Raw genomic sequence first — 20,144 nt, 5'->3', positions numbered from 1 at the left:
ACAGGCAATAGAAACCATACCCACCACACAGCTCGACAGTATTATAGCAAACTTTATCTTTCAATTAAAAAAACAAGACGGCTCTGAATACGAGCCCAGCACCATTAGAGGAGTCCTGTGCAGCATAGATAGGCACTTAATAATAAAAAAATGCTCTGCATCAGTTTTCCACAGTCCCTCCTCAGTGTTCAAGCAGACCCTAGACACCCTTACGGCTAAACGTCATCTACTCAGACTAAAGTTGAGTTTAAAGTTTCCGGTTCTTGTTCGTCTTTCACAGTGTTTCTCAATTTCCCACTCCTTGGACAATGTTAGGATTATTTCCACAATCATTGGCAAACTCCGTTCCCCCACCCCCACCCCCCAAAGTACTTCCTGCTCCCAGAGCTGCATCCTGTTGTCTGCATCTCACTGCTCCTGACCGATAAATATAACTCTCCCGCAAACCGTAAGAAGCATATTTTTCAGACTCGGACCCATATATTACAAAAGATAATAGCTGGTTCAGTGTGTATAACCAGGGGTAATACCAATCTCTAGGTTCTGGGGACAGGAATCTCTCGAGAGCATCTCAATGTTATTACTCCCTGGTAATACACACTGAACCAGCCATTAGTCTATTTATATACAAAAGCATCAATTATACAGCAAACATATTAATACCCTACAAATGTGTCTTAAATTACATTATGAGCAATTTTACATCACACTTGTCACCCAGCCATTTGGTTTGCATGAGTCTGATGTTTAAAGGGAATTCCCAATGAGTTAGCAGTCCGTAACCAGAACTTTTACATTAGTTTACTGTATCAGAAATATGTTGATTCTTGTTGTTTTCTTCTGTTTGTTTCTTTCATTGGTTTGACAGTTCACATCAACCAGTACCTCTAGTGTGTTTTCCATATCACAAAGCCAGCACTCAGTCCAGTAAGATCTGGGCACAATGGGCTTTGCTTACAGGAGTTCCTGTTTGTTCACAAGTGTTGAAAGACCTTGTCCTTTGAGAGCAGGGTTGAGGTACAGTGACGAATCAGTGGGAGGATGCCATGTGATTTACATACTCGCTACTCGTTCTGTGAATAGAATCTGGAATTCTCTCCTGTTGGGGGTGGTTCATCGCATCTTACCATTATATTAACAGGTAAATGAAAACACATCTAAAAATCTGTGTTCAGCAATTTACATATTCTGTATTATCATGATGGGGGCTGAAACAGTTCATATTCATTAGGAGTGAATCCAAGTTATTCAGTGTAGGTAGCAAATGTGAAGCACGGCATAGCAGTATTCAGCTCGTTCTTGCATACAAATCATTGCAGCAAAGTGTTGGTTAAAAATACATAACCAATCAAGGTACCGTTCATAAAGACTGTATTGTGGCTCTGATAATATGGTCATATACGGTACTGTGTTTATTAAATAAGCAAAAAGTTAAAAACAGCAGTTTAAAAACCATATGCAGTCCTTGGTTCCCAGTGTCTAATATTAGCATTATCTAGAATATGACTTAACCTGCTTTTTAAATAAATGTTTTGGTAGAGATTCTTACTGATGTGCCATTAAAATTCTCAAACTGAGTGTGCACCGAATTCCAAATGCAAAATAATGTCATCTTGATAAGCCTCTCAATACCAAACCTTCCCCAGCTAGTTTGCGGATGCAGTTTAAAGGAATGCTAGTAACAGCATGGTTCAAATGGAAACCATATTGGTTTGACTTCATTAATTTTGCTGGTTTGTTACCTGTAATATACAGTACATAACCAAAAAACAGCTTTGCTTTTCACACTGTGCTGGGCTGGTTACACACTGCAGTGAGTCTTGAGTAGTGATTGGTGCTTCAGTTGGGGGTACATCCTGGTGCATTTCCCACAGGGGGAGGGGATAAGGAGCTCAAGAAGTCTCTTCATTAGAATGGTTATGAAACGACTTTGACATGCAGACAGTCTCTTAGGCCAGTAGAGGACTTAAACTATGGGGTTGAAATGCTGAACTAGGAAACATAGCCAATATGTGACAGTTTGGGAGTTTTTTTTTAATTAGTTGGCTTAATATATCTGCATATTTTGTTTATGCTTTAAAAGGATCCATACAATCTACATTCATTTAATAGTAGATTATGTTGGGTGGTCTACAGTTTGTAAGGGTGCTCTTTGAAATGCTAACAACCATAACATGACCTAGGTCATACAGTGATTATGCAATATCCTGAGGTCCCTAGTACTAAAAGCTAGCCTTACAAGACCCCTCAGTATTTTAGTAGCCTTTTTATTGTACAGAAGAACCATTCTAGTGTTAACCACCACTTACAATGTGTTATGGTATAAAGAAAAGATATTCTGAGGATGAGAGGCCCATTCTCTCCTGTATTATGTCTTATCAACAAGAACGGCATGATAAATATTTTTTTCCAGCTTAAACCTATAAAGCTATTGCTAGGTATATGTATGCAATAAGGCCCGACAGGCCGTCCGTCCACGTCGAATATTCAGACGCCTCGAGGCGTTGTGAGGCATGAGACGAAGTCGAGTGTCTCCAACCCCCGTGAAGTCTGTATATTGAACGTATACGGACACCCTGAAGGGCCTTATTGCATTTATAATCCAGGTAAAACTGGATTTGAAGAAAAAAAAGGCATAAATCATGTTTAGGGCAAAAAATTATTCGTTTTTGTATTAAATATCCTTACGCCAATAAAATAGTCCCATTTATAACTTTGAATTACACACCAAGTTAAGCTGAGTAAATTAATTGTATTGTAACATGCAAAAGAAGGTACATCTGTATTTTTGATATTGTGGACATTGCCATTGAACAAATACACCAGGGAGTGGAGTTGAGACACACTGTTTGAGCAGAACAGATGGGAGGAATAAAAACAAATACAACGACGTCTCGGATTTCAGTCATTTCTCAAAGTTTGTGTCTGAGAGGGGTGGATAATGTGTAGAAGTGTCTTTTTGTGTTTTTCTGTAACGTTTACAAACCGCTAAAAATACATTATTTTAAGTGACAGTCGGGGTGACTGAGTGTAAAGACAGCGATTTTTTTGCTATGTTCCAGTTAATTGAATTGTTCTTCATCCAAATCGGCATGTCTACTTACTACTTTGGGATTTTTTGCAGGTAATTGGTCACTCAGTTTCATAGTTACAGCTGTACATCTGTAACTGTAAAAGCAAGATGGCTACCGTCCGATACTTTTTAATTTTGTGAGGCAGCGCAGTGATTTAAAATATGTGACAAGGCTCCAACTGTCCGTATCCATCCAATATACGGACAGCTGGAATCTTGCTCGACCAATCACATTGCTTGTTTCACGTTCCATTGCCAGCCCCGGATTATAAAACTGCTTATAATTAGAGTGCATGATTTGCACTTACCCTGGGATTCCAAAAAGCCTGTAAATCAGCTCTGTCAAGACAACAATAAATTCTTACCCTTAGAAAAGTGAGTTTATCTTCTTGATAAAGTTCAGCCGATATTTTATTTTATCAAGACCCACTGATCACTGTGCAGTTAGTGTCAGTAGCGTGAGATAGGGATCAGGGACATTAGCTCTGTAGAATTACAGGGCAAACAGTTCATGTGGTAAATAAAGTAGATACTGAATCACATACCAAATAGACACAAGGATCATGCTGGCACCAATGCAAGTGTAAAGCAAGAACTTTGCCATGTATTGCAAGGGTTATGCAAGTTTGATATGGTTTTGCATGCTTGTATGAAATCCTTCCTTATCCTTGTATCATACTTGATATATCCTGCTTTAAACATGTAGTTTATGGTCTTGTTCTTGGTATGGAATGTCGACGCAGACACATACAGTGCAAGCCAGGAAACTTTACAGTACTTATGTTAGGAGCTGCTGTGGGCTTTTTTTAGTCCAACAGACAACTCTCCTTTCTGACTCCTTTTTAACTCGGGGATGTAAAAAATGTTAACAAACCAGCTGGATGTGGATATAAACCCTGAAGAAGTAAGCATGCAACATTAAGTTATGCAGTGGGAGATTGCTTACTAAATTAAGGTGCTATTCACTGAGTAGTGATTTTTTACTAACAGTCACTGGCAGTTCAGTGGAGGATGTTCAGGATAGCTTTAAGACAGACTCGGCACTACAGCTAGCAAATTTGTGGGCTTTATCTCTCCATATTTTTAAAGTATTTGTGCCCTGTAAGAAATAATACCTGAAAGTCTGTTCTGCTTTGTGTAATGTAAAAGTATTTTAAAATGTTTTTGTTTTGGTGACTGGTGGATAAAGACATTGGTTTCACAGTATACACAAGAGCACAAACAGTGTTATGGTACAGCACTCAAAACAAGTGCTTTCATTGTTAACCTCTTCTGTGAGGAAGCTGGACAAGGAACACATCATTAAAAAGGGGACCATTTTTGGCTTCTGCACTGAGATTCTAATGCTAAGCTAAGTATGTATTATTGGTCAGTCACTAGTTACATTTATAAAATAACAATTTGTTTTAAAATACTGATAAAAGTTTATCCTAGTAAAAGCACAGCAAAGTGTGATAAAGCATAGTGAAAGCATGGTAAAGCATACAGTAGATTTGCATTATAAAGAATAGCAAGGCAAGGTAAAGCATATTAATAAACATGGTAAATCAGATTAAACTACGGTAATTGCATATTATGGCCATGGGAAAAGCATGGTTACACTGCAAAAATAGTGTGATAAACTTTTATAAAGGCATTTTTGCATGGATATGTTGCACTGTACTGTATGCATAAACTTCATGTGTTTTTTGTTATTACAATTGTGTGTATTTTTAAGTGAGACATATGTTTATTTTGAAGTTAGCAACCTTTTCAGTCCATATAGATGAAAGGTTGTGAGGTATTCAGTTACAGCAGCAGAGCAATTATCAACTGGGGATTCACAACACAGAGCAATGGTGTTGGCTTTCCTTTTACAGATGAATAAAGACAAATAGACACAAAAACTAAGGGGGGGAGCGGGTGAGCGCGGGGGGGGGGGGGGTATTAGGACTAAAACCAACATTATGTGTGGAAATAAAATACAGTAAATTGAAATGGTATACTGTAAACATGCAAAGGCTTAATCAATCTTTCTCTCAATGATTATGAGATCACTCTCACAGAGATTATAAAAGATGAACTGCTCCAGAAATAGCAAAATCGGCAAAGGTTAAAGTGGGTTGAATTTATCATTGTGAGGTACAAGTGTTCAGTAATAAAAAAAATAAAAAAAATCTGTAAAGCCAAGGACCATCATTTATCACTGGCCCTGGCATCTGACAAGCCCATGGTTTCCTTTAACATCAGACTATGTTACTACGGCAACTCAGCATTCCATGGTTCTGCTGCTGTCTGTTTGAGTCAGCTCCCTTTTTTCCTGTTTTATTTATTTAAATGTTAAATAATGATATTATCAAAAACATATCCGTTAATATACACATGTGTACTGGCCAATTTGATTAGAGAGTGATAGCAAGATAAGTAGGGCTCAATGTTTATGTTCTTTATTTTCTTGTATTGTTGTTTAACAGATTATTATTTTTATTTTTTTTACAACACATACTGTGAGAATTAGCACTGCAAAGATTGATATTAAAATAACATAATCGCAAAGGCACAGAATTACATTTAGATTGAGATTAATTTATTAATGAAGTAAAATCAAATAAGAGAAATAACAAAGCTACAAATCCATGGAATGTATTCTTTCTTTGTTTTTCTACAATTGATTGTAGAAAACCTCCTGTACCCACCTGGCTGATGGAACTGCATTGCTGTTGTGTTCAGCCCCCCTCACGCCCACACATCCAAAAGAGTTTGCATGCTTGTGATTTATGTGCACATGGCCAATATATGCTAAAGGCCTCAGTGTATACCGACACTAGGGAGCTTCTTTACTATACCAGTGAGTTGGCTGTGGTTGAAGGCAGATTAGCATTCCTTATTTAGAGATTCGACAAGTAAATATTAATTGCAAGGACAGTGAATAGTGTCTCGTTTTTTTTTTTGTTTTGTTTTGTTTTTGCCCCAAATATTTTAACGGTAGCTAATTCAGTAGTTGAATTTAGTTGTTGCAACAGTACTGCCACAGTTATCCTCTAATTAAAATACACAAATGATTAAATATGTTTATTTATTTACAGTATATCTTATTTTCCCTCCAGTTTTTTTTTTTGTATTATGATTTATTACATTTTTATAAAATAAAAAGATAAAAACAGGCTTTTATTTATAAATCACTTCTGAGAAATCAATCAATCAATCAATCAATATATATATATATATATATATAAACTAGTCAATGTTCCCTGCTGTACTTGAATTAACAGGATTGTTATCTTCTTGAGTTTAATTGAAGGGTAAAATATTGGCTTGAAAATCGACTGTTTATAAACCACCCTTTGATTAAAAAATAAATTTATTGCGCATCTATAGCTTACACTTATTTACCTGTAATACCAATTTTTCTTGTGCTAATTGAATGATGCAAATCCCTAGTGCTGTAGAGGAGCATGTCTGCAGACGCCAAAGCAATCTGCTCTCTGTTAGTCGTGTGGGCTGTCAAACAGATCATGTGGGCTCCGGGCAGCATGCAGCATTCAATAGGTTGAAAGAGAAAGAGATGTTTAATGCAAAAGCTCTGCTCTCTGGCCACGATCCTGCTCTTTCGGTGGCTTGCATTGGGACTTAAAAAAAGGATAAAACGACCACTGCTTTTGAATAACACAGACATTAAAACAGCAGCAGCAGCAGCAGCAACAACAACATGCTGGCTCAGTTTTCATTTGGCTTGCTTGTCTTTCGCTTGACTCGAAAATGCATCTGGTACATTCACAATTGAGGATTATATTATTGAAAATGTCATTCAAATCACACGCAGCCTGGGTTCCTCAGGCTCGCACAGCAAACCCGCTGATGACATGGGAGCTTACATCCATTCAGTCATTCACACACGGCCTTACAGCCACCATGCATGCTTTCTGAAGCAGCCTCTTTTTTTGTTCTATTCATATATCAGCGAGGCTCTCTCTTTTTTGTGTATAATTGAATTATTTATGTGGTTGTTATGTTGTTTCACCACGTCACAGTCTCCTGCAGGCTGAGGCCTCTTCTTTCTGTTCCTTGGATGATAACTTCTTCATTTTTATATCAGAGGTCTTTTTCTTCGGAGCTGGTGCTGGTGGTGTTGTCATATTATTCATTTGAATAAATGATTCATTTGCTGCCGTGGTGCTGGTGGTGGTGGTGTTGATAATGATGAACCTTCACTCTGGAAGAGCAGCTGCGGCAATGATGAGAAGGAAGCTGTGTAATAACGGTCGCTATGCTCGGAATTTTCTTCACAGTGACTGCGTTATTGATGAGAAGACAGTGGTCCTGCAGAAAAAGGACAATGAGGGATTTGGATTTGTGCTGCGAGGGGCCAAAGGTAGGAGGAATGTTTTCTTCAAAGAACCCTTTTGAGTGCCCTCCCTCCCCTTTCTCTTTAAGTGCTTTGCTAGGGCATAAAGGTTTATTTAGCCAACAATTAACACGAATACTTCAGTACTTAAACTGCAGCCTCGTTGTAGTGATCCCAGTGGAGTTTTAAATAAATAAATAAATAAATAAATATATTCCTGTGGTAATTCTCTAGTGTAACAAACCCAGACAACATTTGTAATTGCATACATAAGTTTGAATAAAAATGAACCTTAGCAATACAGTGCAGAGCAAGTGACAGCTGTTATATCAGTCAGAGTGGAGAGCTTAAAATATGTACTGCCAAAAGCTCCTTTAAAAACACTTTCCAGAAATGTAGACTGATCATCTGCTGCAGCAATTAATGCCGATTTATACTGAGTGCCCAGCACATGGTTTAAAGCAATCTCTTCATGTCCTGCCCCTCTAGAAATGTAAATACCCTGCTTGTTTTTCCACAAAATGAAACGCATCATTCATGAACCTACAGTATTTCAAATACAATCAAGCTTTGTAATTATAGCTAATGGCAGTAATTACTATATAGTTTTTTTACATGTACATATACATTTGTATATGAGAAGTCTAACATAGAATGGTATAAATCGTATATCACACAGTAATTTTATAATATAGTATTCTATATCTATGCATAAGCTATTGGTGCACGTCTAAATGAAGCACAGTTTAATCAGCGTGTGTTCTGTCAAATATTGTGTTTATTTATGTACGTCATGGACTGGATGACTCCAGATTTATTGATGACGTCAATTAATGAAGAATGAAATTTCAAATATAAATCATGAAATATAAGCAGTGACATAGCCTGAGTAGCTCTTTTGGCTCATGAATTCCAGGGATAATCAGGGCAATATATCTTTAGTTTGTATTTAGGGGCCTCAGAAATATGCAGAGCTCTGGTCCTCATAAGTACCTGAATGTATTTGAAAGGATACGATTGTATAAATGTGTATCATAAAAGAGAACCGCTTTCTTGAACAGTCTGTACTTGTCTGAGGAGCAGTTCAAATGCACACTGTGGAACGTGCCTCTTACAGTAAAAAGAGTGATTCATTGAAAGTGTCACTTGTCACCACTGGTGTCTTGCTGCCATGGGGACAAAATTGAATGTAAAGGCCTGTGGTGGATGAATGAGTTTAAGCATTTTTTTAAAGTCTGGTATTAATATTGGGACAGCAAGTGTTGTCTAGTGTTTTTATTACATATTAAGAGGCCACAGTTATATATTAAATCCTTATGCAAAGTGGGCCATAATGTACCATTTTAAACCTGTGCACCCTTGATGCTCACATTTAGACGCCTTGCTGTTTTGTCATTACCCTACACAAAGGTTTGTTCCATTGTGGCCTCAATCACATTGCAGGTGCATTTCCACAGATGGAACAAACAAACTTTAAACATTTGACTTGAGGTGCACTCTGTAGACACTGTACCAACAGTAGGTGCGTCATATATATATATAGTCAGCAAATAACTGCAGTATTTTGTGTAAGAAACAGGTCGATTTTAATGTGATTCACATCGTTTTTTGCTTTCCTTCCACCTTTGCTGTCTGTGTCAAGCTGATACCCCCATTGAGGAGTTCACCCCGACTCCTGCTTTCCCTGCACTGCAGTACCTGGAGTCAGTCGATGAGGGTGGGGTGGCCTGGCAGGCGGGGCTCAGGACTGGCGACTTCCTCATCGAGGTAAGGCTGTGGTTTACTTCATACGAGCCTGGTTGTTACCTGATTCGAACTTCGACGTGATGCTGCAATACTGAAAGCTGCCTACCGCAAGGTGACACCGAAGCCTTGCCATACGTATCCACATGCACACACACATATACGGGATGGAGTGCTTTTGAGGTTAAGCACGGTATTATCTTAAACTTGGATTGTATACACTTAGACCTGGATTGTGTACACTTAATAATAAAACCAAATGCATTTAAGGTGCAAAAAATGATACAGTTGCCCCCAAAATGTTATTGAACTATTGAGTTTTGTTTTTTTGGGGGGGTTTTTAGACTGGAAATTGAGAAGTGTTATAGTGCAGTAAATTATTTGTGTGGTAGAGGAGATTTGCTTTCTTGGTTTCAGTGTGCAAACATTTCAGGGTACAAACATTTACTCTTTTCTTCAAGTTCCTGCCATGTGTTTTAGTTTTTGTTTTCCTCTGAAAATGCTTTTGATCTGACTCTCTGTATAATTTGGTTTCAAATTATTTCAAAGATTCACATATAAGTGTAGATGTTCTAGTGGAACTTTTTTGTACATCTTCAGGTATTGATGACAGACTATGGTAGTTTTACAGTACTGGACATGGTCATGAGTTGTTATTTTACAGCAGAAGCATGAAAACACTGTAGGAAATGTAAATAATGGGCTAGTCTATATATAGAGTATATATTATTGCATCAAATACAGTATACTATGCAATTCAGAGACGCACTGTGGAATTTAAGCAGATACAGAACAAAATAAAGACATTTTGCTGCAGTGCGATGTAACCAGTATAAATCTCAATATGATCTTTGATCATTTTCTTGGAGCATGTTGTGTGAATTCTGTAATATTTACAGAGGACAAAATAGATGTTGCATCTTTAACTGCATGATGGAGTATGGTTTTGCTGATGCTCTTGCTAAATGGGGCAGGAAATGATCAGTGAGAGATAAGCTGCATATCTCTCTCTCTCTCTCTCTCTCGCTCTCGCTCTCGCTCTCTCTCTCTCTCGCTCTCGCCTGCCTGACTAATAATAACATGCCACTTCTGGAGAGCACTTTGTACTTCCTCTGCTGTGACATCACAAACACACTGCGTCATTTAATAAATAATTGCAGTCAAAGTAAATAATTTGTATCTAAATAACAAGCATAAATCAGGGTTATTAAAAAGCTGTTTTAAAAGGAGTGTGCCATTAAAAGTTCAGTCTTGTAGGAAGTTCAGTCTTGTAGTCTAAGTGCGTTATATAATAAATGTACAATTTCTATCAATTTGTAATTTATTTTGCTTTCCTTTTTCAGTCAGTTTCATGTATTATCACCCCCCTGATTTATCCATAGTCTCTAAATAGTGACTGCAGTGGTGCATACTGTATGCAACTGTGGATAAAACCCTATACTGCATTTCTAAAATAGTTTTTCTCTGTGCTTTGTACAGCATCTTGTTCAGAACACTTCTTGAGTATTTTTAGTCTGTTGGAATTATAGAGTTTGGTCACTCTTTCATCATTTCATTATTATTAACTGTTACTAACTACATGTATTAATAGTTTAACCCACTTGTTGTAACATATGCATAGTATTGAAAACTAAGTTATAGGATTTTTGAATCTCTGAATGAAAAAAAATAAACAACAACGTCTGTTCATACTGTTAAGCTGAAAATTATGGATATTAATACAATCTCCAAGTAATTTGATTACAACCATAATAGTGTTGTAAATGCATGCTGGGATTCCTTAGCCTATTATTTTTTAGTCTGTTCCTTCCTGGGGGTTCTAAAAGCAGAATTATTTATTAAATGCTGTGAGTGAATTTCCAGAGTGCCATTATGATGCTGGACTAGTGTGATCTTTAATTTGTGACTGTGGTTTTTTGGGGGGTGTGTGTGCTAACTTTGATAAATTGGTGTGCTATTTTTTTCCCCAATTGGGAACAGCAGGCTGGTGAACAAGATTTATATCTGTGATTTGAATACTATGCAAGGTTTGATTCAGTTTCTAAACAAAAGGGAGTTTTTGCAATACGTTTTTGCTGATTTCAACAAGACATGTGTGTACATTATAGATTCTAAAGGTACATGACAGCATTGGTGGATTCATTTAGAATCTTTCTATAAAGATTGTGGATCAGGAATAAACCATTCTTTACACACACAGTTAAAAAGCAAAACTGACTGAAAACTATGTTGCAAACCTAATAAATGGCATTACATATTTTACAAATATATATTTATCTGCAATCTGTTTGAGATTGCAGTGATAGATTATACAATTAGCTTGTTTAATGTCCCTCTCTATCATGGGACAAGATGACTTCAATTATTTAACAGATTTGTAATGTGTTATAATGTAAGACAATGCGTATTTGGTTCTAATCTCAATCATCCTATTAACCTCAGTACTACGACACATTTAGCTTTTCTTTGTTTTTTTTAGTTTATTTATTCTTTGCTGTATTTAACCTTATACTGAGTAGTGCTCTACCACCCATTAGTATATTTTTCCAGGCAATGCACATCATTCCATTATTTGGAAATTAATTTACGGGAGCAACTAAACAACACTTCCGTGAAGATGGACACATCAGTTACTCAGACGCTTAAGAGATCAGATTAAAAAGTCCAGGATTGGTACGTTATTGAACTACTGCATAACACTTACAGTGAGTGAGAGAATGGGGATGGGTGGCAGTGGGTTTTGCTGTGCGTAATGAAGTCCGGTTAAAAGCTGTCATTGATTTCACAGGCTACATAAATCAGATCTATAGTTCAAACCGTGCATTTGGTACTTGATTATTTCGGAAATATATTGGTCAATTATGCTATCGTGTCCAGAGCACGTTAGAGAATTGATTAAGCTAAAGCAGCTGGATAGTCTATCATATGCACTGAAGTTTCTTTTTGTATTTTCTATTTGTTATTAATGCCTGTGGTCTAACTATGTTGAATATGTAAAAACAAGAATGGCTATATCTAGGTTGCACAGTCAAGTTGCGGTGTCCTTGTCTAGTACATTGTATACCTATGGGAAATCAATAAGTTGCAGAGAGAAGCCTGAAAGAAATATGTAAATCCTGGCTCGGGAAGGGGTATAGGTAGATATTAATCAGTTTGGGGAGTGACAGGAATAGCCCTTTTTCTTCAAACCATTCCAGAAGTGCTGTGCAACAAATCTGTGATTTGTATAAGAAGGAACATCAACAAAGTGGCTGCATTATTACTTTAAATACATTGAAGTGCCAGACTGCTTGAACAGAAAGTCATAATAACGCAATATTAATAAACCCTGGTGCCAAATTGTCTTCTTTTTTTGTTGGGGTCATTTCTTACAATGTATTAGATTTATTTCTCTCCCTTTGCCTTTATTTCCCTAATTGCTTTTTTATGCGGCCAGATAATCTGATAACATCTCATCCACAGTCAGCATGATCAATGTGCTTCCCTTTCCCTGCGGTTCAGCTTGAGGATGGCATCCTGCATCTGTTTGCCCACAGTGCCCAGAATGTTTGACACCATGCTGAGCACAGCATGGGCTGGAGAACTTCAGCATCCCAGCTCAACCTGCACTTGCCATACTGTACTTTTCAGCCTCCCCAGAACTGCATTTCACTGCGACAAAGAAAAAAAAGAAATTTAAACCCAAATTGATTTATCGCTTGGGCCGAATCTCAGAACTGACCCATTTTCTACAGTAGAAGACGGTAAATTTAATACAGTGTTATGAGAATAGGATTTTACTGTACATTGGTGAAATGCTCCATTTTATCAGCCCAATATTATACTGTACCTCTTCATCTCGTGAACTTAATCCACTCTGTTTTTGTTGCCCGTTCACTGCCTCTGCTCTTCTCTGTTCTTCCTCCATCTTCTGCAGATCCTATCTGTTGCTGCATTCCAGCACTGTCTCACTGTATCTGCACTAATCATCTTATTGTGTGCACTGCATTTGCATATAAGCCAATAACAGCGCATCAGTAGTTTATCCTTGCGTGCATATATATATATATATATATATATATATATATATATAATATATATATATTTTTTAAGATGTTTTGAGATTTTTGTATTTTAGATCATAACAGAAGCAGTCTTATCATCATGTATTTAATTTATTTAAAGTCTTATTTTAAGCTCTGTGTCTGCTTTTAGGAAGAAGGATTAGTATTAATGTGCAGGTATAGAGATTTTGATACAACATCTCTTGGTTCATAGGCTGTCCCCAGGGCAGCAAACATTGATGCACCTTAAACTGTATCAATTGCCTATATAGTGCGAGCACCAACAGAAATAAAAACCTTTCCCAAAGCAGAGCCCTTAACACAATCAGAGCTGAATGCGTCTTTCCTGATTACTGTATCACTGGTACACTATAAATACTGTTCTAAATGTACTAGCAGTAACAACTTAATTATGCACATTTCTATTACTGTGAAAGCGTGTTGAAGAGGCAGGTTGGGAACAGCAGCATCATGAAAAGAACATGACATGGTTTCAGTATAGTGGCACAGATGGAGGAAATGGAAGTCTTTATGTAGGGAATTCTCAAGGAATAAGGAAGGAGAGAATAGATGTTCTGCATGTAGAACCATTTGTGGGCACACCAGCAACATTATCAGTTGTGTCACTGCAGTGAGTTGTGACAGTGCTGGAAGACTGATAATGAAAAAGTACTTGTACTGTCGCCGATGCCTGTGCGTACGCTCAGGGGAATGCATGGCTGTTGTGGAGTTAAAGTAGCAGTACAGTAATGTTATGTGCTTTTAATGTTTGTTTGTTTGTTTGTTTGTTTAGTTTGCTTGTGAACCTTGTGAGGCTGTGTCCCTTGATCACTCACAATCAAACAACCGCCAAATAGTGCGTTATCAGTGTGATTGTAATGGCGGTAGATACAAATGGTTTCATTTGAGAATAGTCGGTACACGTGAATGTACAATAAAATAAATACTGCTTTCAGAACCTGAGGTTGGCCTTCCTTTTTGCTTAAAGGGGTATATATTTTCATATAAAATAAAGATCAATGTGAACATATTATGGAGAAACAACAATGCATTAGGTTTAAAAATGAATCATGGCTCCTGGGAAAGTCATAAGAAGAGGACTGAAAAAAAAATCACCATAGCTTTTCCGTGGGTGTGTCTTTGCAACATTCCCTTGAATGTACACATTATGAAAACAATTCAACCAACAAATAATAATAGTCTTTTTGTCTCCACAAACCCAACGTGTTTTATTTTTATTTTATATTTTTATGAAAGAGAATAAAACCAAGTAAGGCCACTTAAAAGGCACTTCTTCCAATGGAAATAAGAATGTGTTTACCCAACAGAAATGCCAACCTGAGCATCTATTAAACCAACGATGTATGTGGTGCACTTTTAACTCTGTGCTTTGAGTTGTAACACAGAGCAACGGTCACCTAGCAACCAGCAGCACATTGTCTCTGCACAGTGATAAAAGCAGGACAGCTGCTACAGCTTTAAAAGCGCACTATTGAGTTGGATGATTAAATCTAAACATGTGCAACAAGGGGGGTGGGGGAGAAAGAGAGATATGAGAGATAACGGCAATGTCTTCACAACGGTTTGAAGCACCTTGATTATAATAAATGTAAAATATTAGGTTAACAGGTACGGAACAAAAGCACCAGCCCCTGAAGCTTTTTTTTATATATACAGTATATATATATATATATATATATATATATATATATATATATATATATATATATATATATATATATATAGACACTGATCAAGAACAGTGATCCCTGTTTATAACACTGTAGTCAGGAGCCATAGCTAAAATGCGGACATGCGATCTATTCCAATGGGATAAACAGTATTTAAAAGATACTCCAGCACACTTTGTTATGGTACTTTTTTTAATGATGTTGTCTTCTGTACAGTATGCTCTTTACTCCTAAATTAGTTAGTAATACAGTAGCAAACATACACTACCCTTATGAAAAAGTTAGAAAACAATTAAGATACCAGTGTATTGTATAGACATGAAATAAATATTGCACAGTAGCACTGTAATGGTTTACCATGTATAGGTATTTGTGGTACCATTTCATGAATGGCTACTACTAGTGTAGATGTCCTGTGCTATCACTCGCCCTCCTCATTAAAGAACCAACACATTGCCATGAAAGCTCATTTGTGTCAAAGTAAAGCACATAGCCTAAATACAGTAAAACTGAATAGCACAAACATCTTGTTCTTTAAATACACACCAATAAACATCTTTTAAAGTCTAGAGTGACAGATGTCAGCTCCATAACACAGCCAAGCTTCTCAGTCGAATGTTGCAGTATGTTTGTTTTGTTTAGTTTATGAGCTCTACACATTTTGATCTGAGCATCTTTTTTTTTTTTTTTGCAAGCATTGCTGTATCTTTTCCAAAAGTTGATTCTTAGTTCTTTTACCTTCGACTGGATTTCCTGTAGTGAGCAAGTGTATGGTATTATCAGCTTCAGCAAACAGGATGATTGAAACCAGAAGTATTAGACTTGGCTACCCTCTGCACTCAAGAATAGAAATGACTCTTCATCTGAGAACCTTATTTAATTTGATAGAACCACATTTAAGGGCTTCCTGTTTACAAACAGGGTATAGCTATCCGCTGTAAATCTCCTTTGAATAATGGATAAGAAACAGTGCAATGGAGATACCGCTTCAGATTCAAATGGCACTGACAATAAACAGACTGGTTGGATGAAATGCTAACAAAGGGACATTTCAGAAGAAAACGCTGAAGATCTCCAAAGCCTTACAGCCATAACCTGCTTTAGTATGTACTGTATATCTCAGACACATTTTAGTAATCTGTTTTTCTAAGTATGTTGGTGGCGCTTGCATGGGGGAATTTACTAAATAAATTTATTTTAATAAAACAAAATCACATTTACAAAAAGTACATTCATCTATTTAAAAGCATTTAAATGTGGTTAAACATTAATAACTATCCTTCACATATTTAATTAGTCCACTAAAAGCTGAAGCATATTCTTAGGCGTAAGAATTGTAAATGGGACATTTTCTGACCTGTAGCTTCAGGTGACTTCTTATCTTGATTGCTGTTAAGACTCCAGCACACCGTATTGCAGGCTGCAGGATGAACAATACTTCATGTGCTGGTGTTAGACCACTTGTGGTTAGCTTAGATTAGGTTTGTGTGAAACACAGGCAATTGTTTTCTTGTTCTGGAAAGAGTTGTACTAAGACATTTGTTTGCACAGCTCTTTGAGATAATTCATTTTTGTTTGTTTAAATGACACAAGCAAACATTGAACCAAGCACAAACATCATTATTAGTTACATAAACAGCAGATTTTGAAATTGTTACGATGGGAGTCCGTCGATGTGGGAGACGGGAGATATCAGTGCAACGCAAGAGGACAGGTTTACTAAGCCTTTGCTCAAGTTTGTTCCACTTTTTTCATGTAGATTTTTTTAGCTTTACAAAACTATTAAGCAATGTCTCATATGTAAGTGAAAACCATCTGAAACACCCCAAGCTGTTTGTTTCAAGTAGCTTTTATTCCATTTAGAAAAAAGTGTAGCAAACTCCACGCTGGAGCAAAGATACTGTACTGTAAGCCCACAGTTTGATTTCTTTGCCTGGCATTTTGCTAACACAACTTGTGGTAAAAAGCATCCCTCTTCAATTTGTATTCCCAAACACACAGTAATTATTTCATCCTGCACTTATTGTAACTAAGCAGGAGACCCAAGTGGCAATTGAAGAACTTACATTTCCAGTTTACAAAATGTAACCATAAGGACAATAGATTAATATGGTGTTTCTATGCATAATTCATAAGCTGGTAAATTAAATGGCCCACTCTTTTGAAGCAGCCCATCAGGTAAACATGTCACACTAATTGATCATTTTTTAATAGTACTGTGCACTGACAGAGCTTGGCATATACGCTCAAAACGTAGATGTTGGGTTCAGCAGGGTGAGGCAATCCAATGCACAGAGGAAGACCTTTGCACCACATAGATCAGCCTGGCGTATTTTCTGTAGATGACTTTATGAGTTGCTACTGTGACGTTGAAACCCTGGATACATAGTCTTTAGGATGTCAGACGTTACAATAAGAAGAATGCAAATAACAAGAAGAATAAGAATACATATCACACAACCAATAATCAAGTGCATCAGCTTTAGCTTTTTAACAGTCTCACACTACTACAAATAGGTGTAATCAGCAACACAATTATAAGGAAATAAGTTAAGATATTCTAGTTTGATATCTCAGCTGACCATTCTGAAAAAATACTCAGTAGACTTCATTATTTAAAAGAGCACGAGCTGAAAATAAGGAACAGCAACCTTTATTGATATACTGTATAGTTTACAAGTTAATCAATGGGAGTTTAAACCATTATAAATAGTTCTGTATAGCAACAGAATCTGGATATGAATTGCTATTGTAATCAATACATGGGTATTGTACTGTAGCACTAGTACTGCATGTAAAAGCATGCTTAGAAAAACAGCCTGCCCCTTTTTATGTTTTCATCCAATGGTCTGTGAGAAATGCCACTCGCTACGTCCCTTCTTGGATAATCTTTGAAGCATGTTGATGTGTACTGTCAGGGGAAGTGGTGCGTGAGGCCTCTTGTGAAACTCAGCAGGGAACATGCATAATATATTATTGGACCTCACTACTGCGGGACGATGTACTGTAAGCTGCTAATGCGGTAGCTGTTTGTTTGGGGCAGTGGCTATTACAATATGTTATAATATGATTTCTCAAACACATCATAATGACTTACTTTTATTAGCCCCCTGCTGGTGGTGCATGTCCCTGGCGTCTAGGATGTAAGTGCGTACAGGATGTTGCTCAAATCTTGAAAACCGCTTATCCAAAATAAACGAAGAATTGGAACTTGAGCATCTCAGAATCTGGTGCTCTAGGTGGGTCAAATTTACAGTCAGATAACTCTAGTAGTGGCCATCTGTTGGCGGCAGCAGACTTTAGATATTGTTGTGAAATGTGTTCATACACTAGTTCTTATTAACAGAAACAGAGTCAACAGAGCTTTTATTTAATTTTTTTACAAAAAACAGGAGATATTGTGTTTAATTTCCTGTTCTTAATTGGACAATCTTTGTCGGGGAAGGGGAGGAGGGAGAGACTTTCTAGACATGAGCTACGATTTGGCTTCTGCGACTATAATTTATTCCTGTCCTGGTCGGAGTGACAGCAAATTATTTAGAGTGATTCACAGGTCACAAATATCAAATTGAACAGACACAGCCTGCTGAGCAATAAAAGCACTCAACAAGCCATACAAATATTGGTGGTTAATTAAACAGCCTTACCCATGAGGCAGCAATAGGCACATGGTAAGACCAGCACTATAACATGACTATATTGATGCCCACTTCTTTCCAGACAGTGAAAGACACTGTCTTGTGTTCCAGAGGAATATATAGATGCATATGGAAAGTACTTTAGAACTCCTAAGTGATGAAAATTACGAATGTTCCGGAACCTGCATAACCTATTAAAAAACAGCCCTGTAGATGCACAGATACTGGGTGCCCAGGTTAAGGCTAAGTCTGTCACGTGCTTAAATTACAGATGAGACTGTACCTGCAACACTCCCTAAAGTGGTCTGTGCTACACTACACGGTACTTTACACTACATGCAGCACTGCTTATTAACAAACAAGATCTGTTCCTCCTAAACAACATCCGAGTTGCTGTTTATTCATCTGTTCTCATGCTAGGACAAATCAGTCAATTCTAAAATTCTCTTGTTGTTTTAGTTTGCAAGAGATTTGTTTTGTGTTGTCCAGTATCAGTCAGCAATGGAAGCAATTTAAAACCCAGTTATGGAGTAGATGAGTTTGACCACCAGGGACAAAGCTCCTGTGGAAAGCTTACATCATCAGGCTCTTCTGATTTACACTCAGGTCAGCTTTGATTGAGTACCATGCATTTTAAGATAAGCGCTCCAGTGTGCAGAGTGTTTAATCAATACCACTGTGTGAAATTCAGGACACTGCAGCGATAAAACCCAATACTGTGCAAATTCTAAAGAGGCTTATTAGGAGGAGAGCCCAAGCCAACAATACCCTGGCGTGAAAAGTAATTTATATGATACACAAATAATATCTCCCTGATGCTCCAACACTGCAGAGATCCGATATTGGTTGCAGATTACATAAAAGTTTCATTGGATTTAATCGCAACTCAAGGTTGTACAGAGGATTTTGAAGATGCAAGGGAATGACAGTAGGAATAACTGAGTTGAAAACTGTAAAGTTACTAAAGTCATTATGCCCTTGATTGCGGGGTTCATTGCTAAAGCTGTGGCTACACAAGAATGCTTTTAAATTGTATAACTAAATGTAAACCGTACAATATACCTTTTTTTCACCGTGCATTATGCAGGCTATCTTATTACAAGCACAGCACCAACATGCAAGTACCTCAATGGGGGGCTGGAGCAATAGGTCGGGTTAGATGGTGCATGTGTGCTATGTATTTCAAAGCGTCGTTTTCACAATTAAAGAAACACAGTCTGGACTTGGCATTTTTAGTTCCAGACCAGGATCAGACCCCTGCTGTATCTTGTACTGTATTGGAATTAATGGGCAGGATGGTGACTTATGCAGCCCTATTTAATTCTTCCAATTGGCCACTTTCAGAATACATTCATTTGGAAGGTTCACAGCTGTACTCTGTCTGACTGAGATAGCTAACCCAGACAGTAGGATAGTGGATAATGGTTTTTTTTTTTTCATTCGACATTGCAAAAACCCTCAGTGTTGACGGTTGCATAACAAAAGCTTTGGGTCACTAGCCCCAAAAAACTGCTTTAATTTGAAATCTTCAAGACTGATTCTGTGAGAATTCCCAAGACATAACCTTGCTGTATTTGTGATTATAATGTTTAAAATGATTGCAGTAAGGGTACATTTAAATTATTCCAGAGT

General features: G+C 37.3%; 1 protein-coding gene across 5 annotated transcripts in view; it reads left to right on the top strand.

The window, feature by feature from the left end:
- LOC117435036 (SH3 and multiple ankyrin repeat domains protein 2-like) overlaps positions 1-20,144 on the top strand; it is a 158,052-nt gene that overhangs the window by 93,656 nt on the left and 44,252 nt on the right. For all 5 annotated transcript variants that reach the window (XM_059003016.1, XM_059003014.1, XM_059003013.1 and 2 more), the window contains 2 exons: positions 7,342-7,424; positions 9,040-9,164. In XM_059003016.1, the coding sequence (XP_058858999.1) occupies positions 7,342-7,424; positions 9,040-9,164 (208 nt within the window). The remainder of the gene's footprint in view (positions 1-7,341; positions 7,425-9,039; positions 9,165-20,144) is intronic.

Source organism: Acipenser ruthenus, chromosome 28, assembly GCF_902713425.1.
Source record: "Acipenser ruthenus chromosome 28, fAciRut3.2 maternal haplotype, whole genome shotgun sequence".
In the NCBI taxonomy this organism is placed as follows: Eukaryota; Metazoa; Chordata; class Actinopteri; order Acipenseriformes; family Acipenseridae; genus Acipenser; species Acipenser ruthenus.
This window is presented reverse-complemented; position numbering and strand designations above follow the sequence as displayed.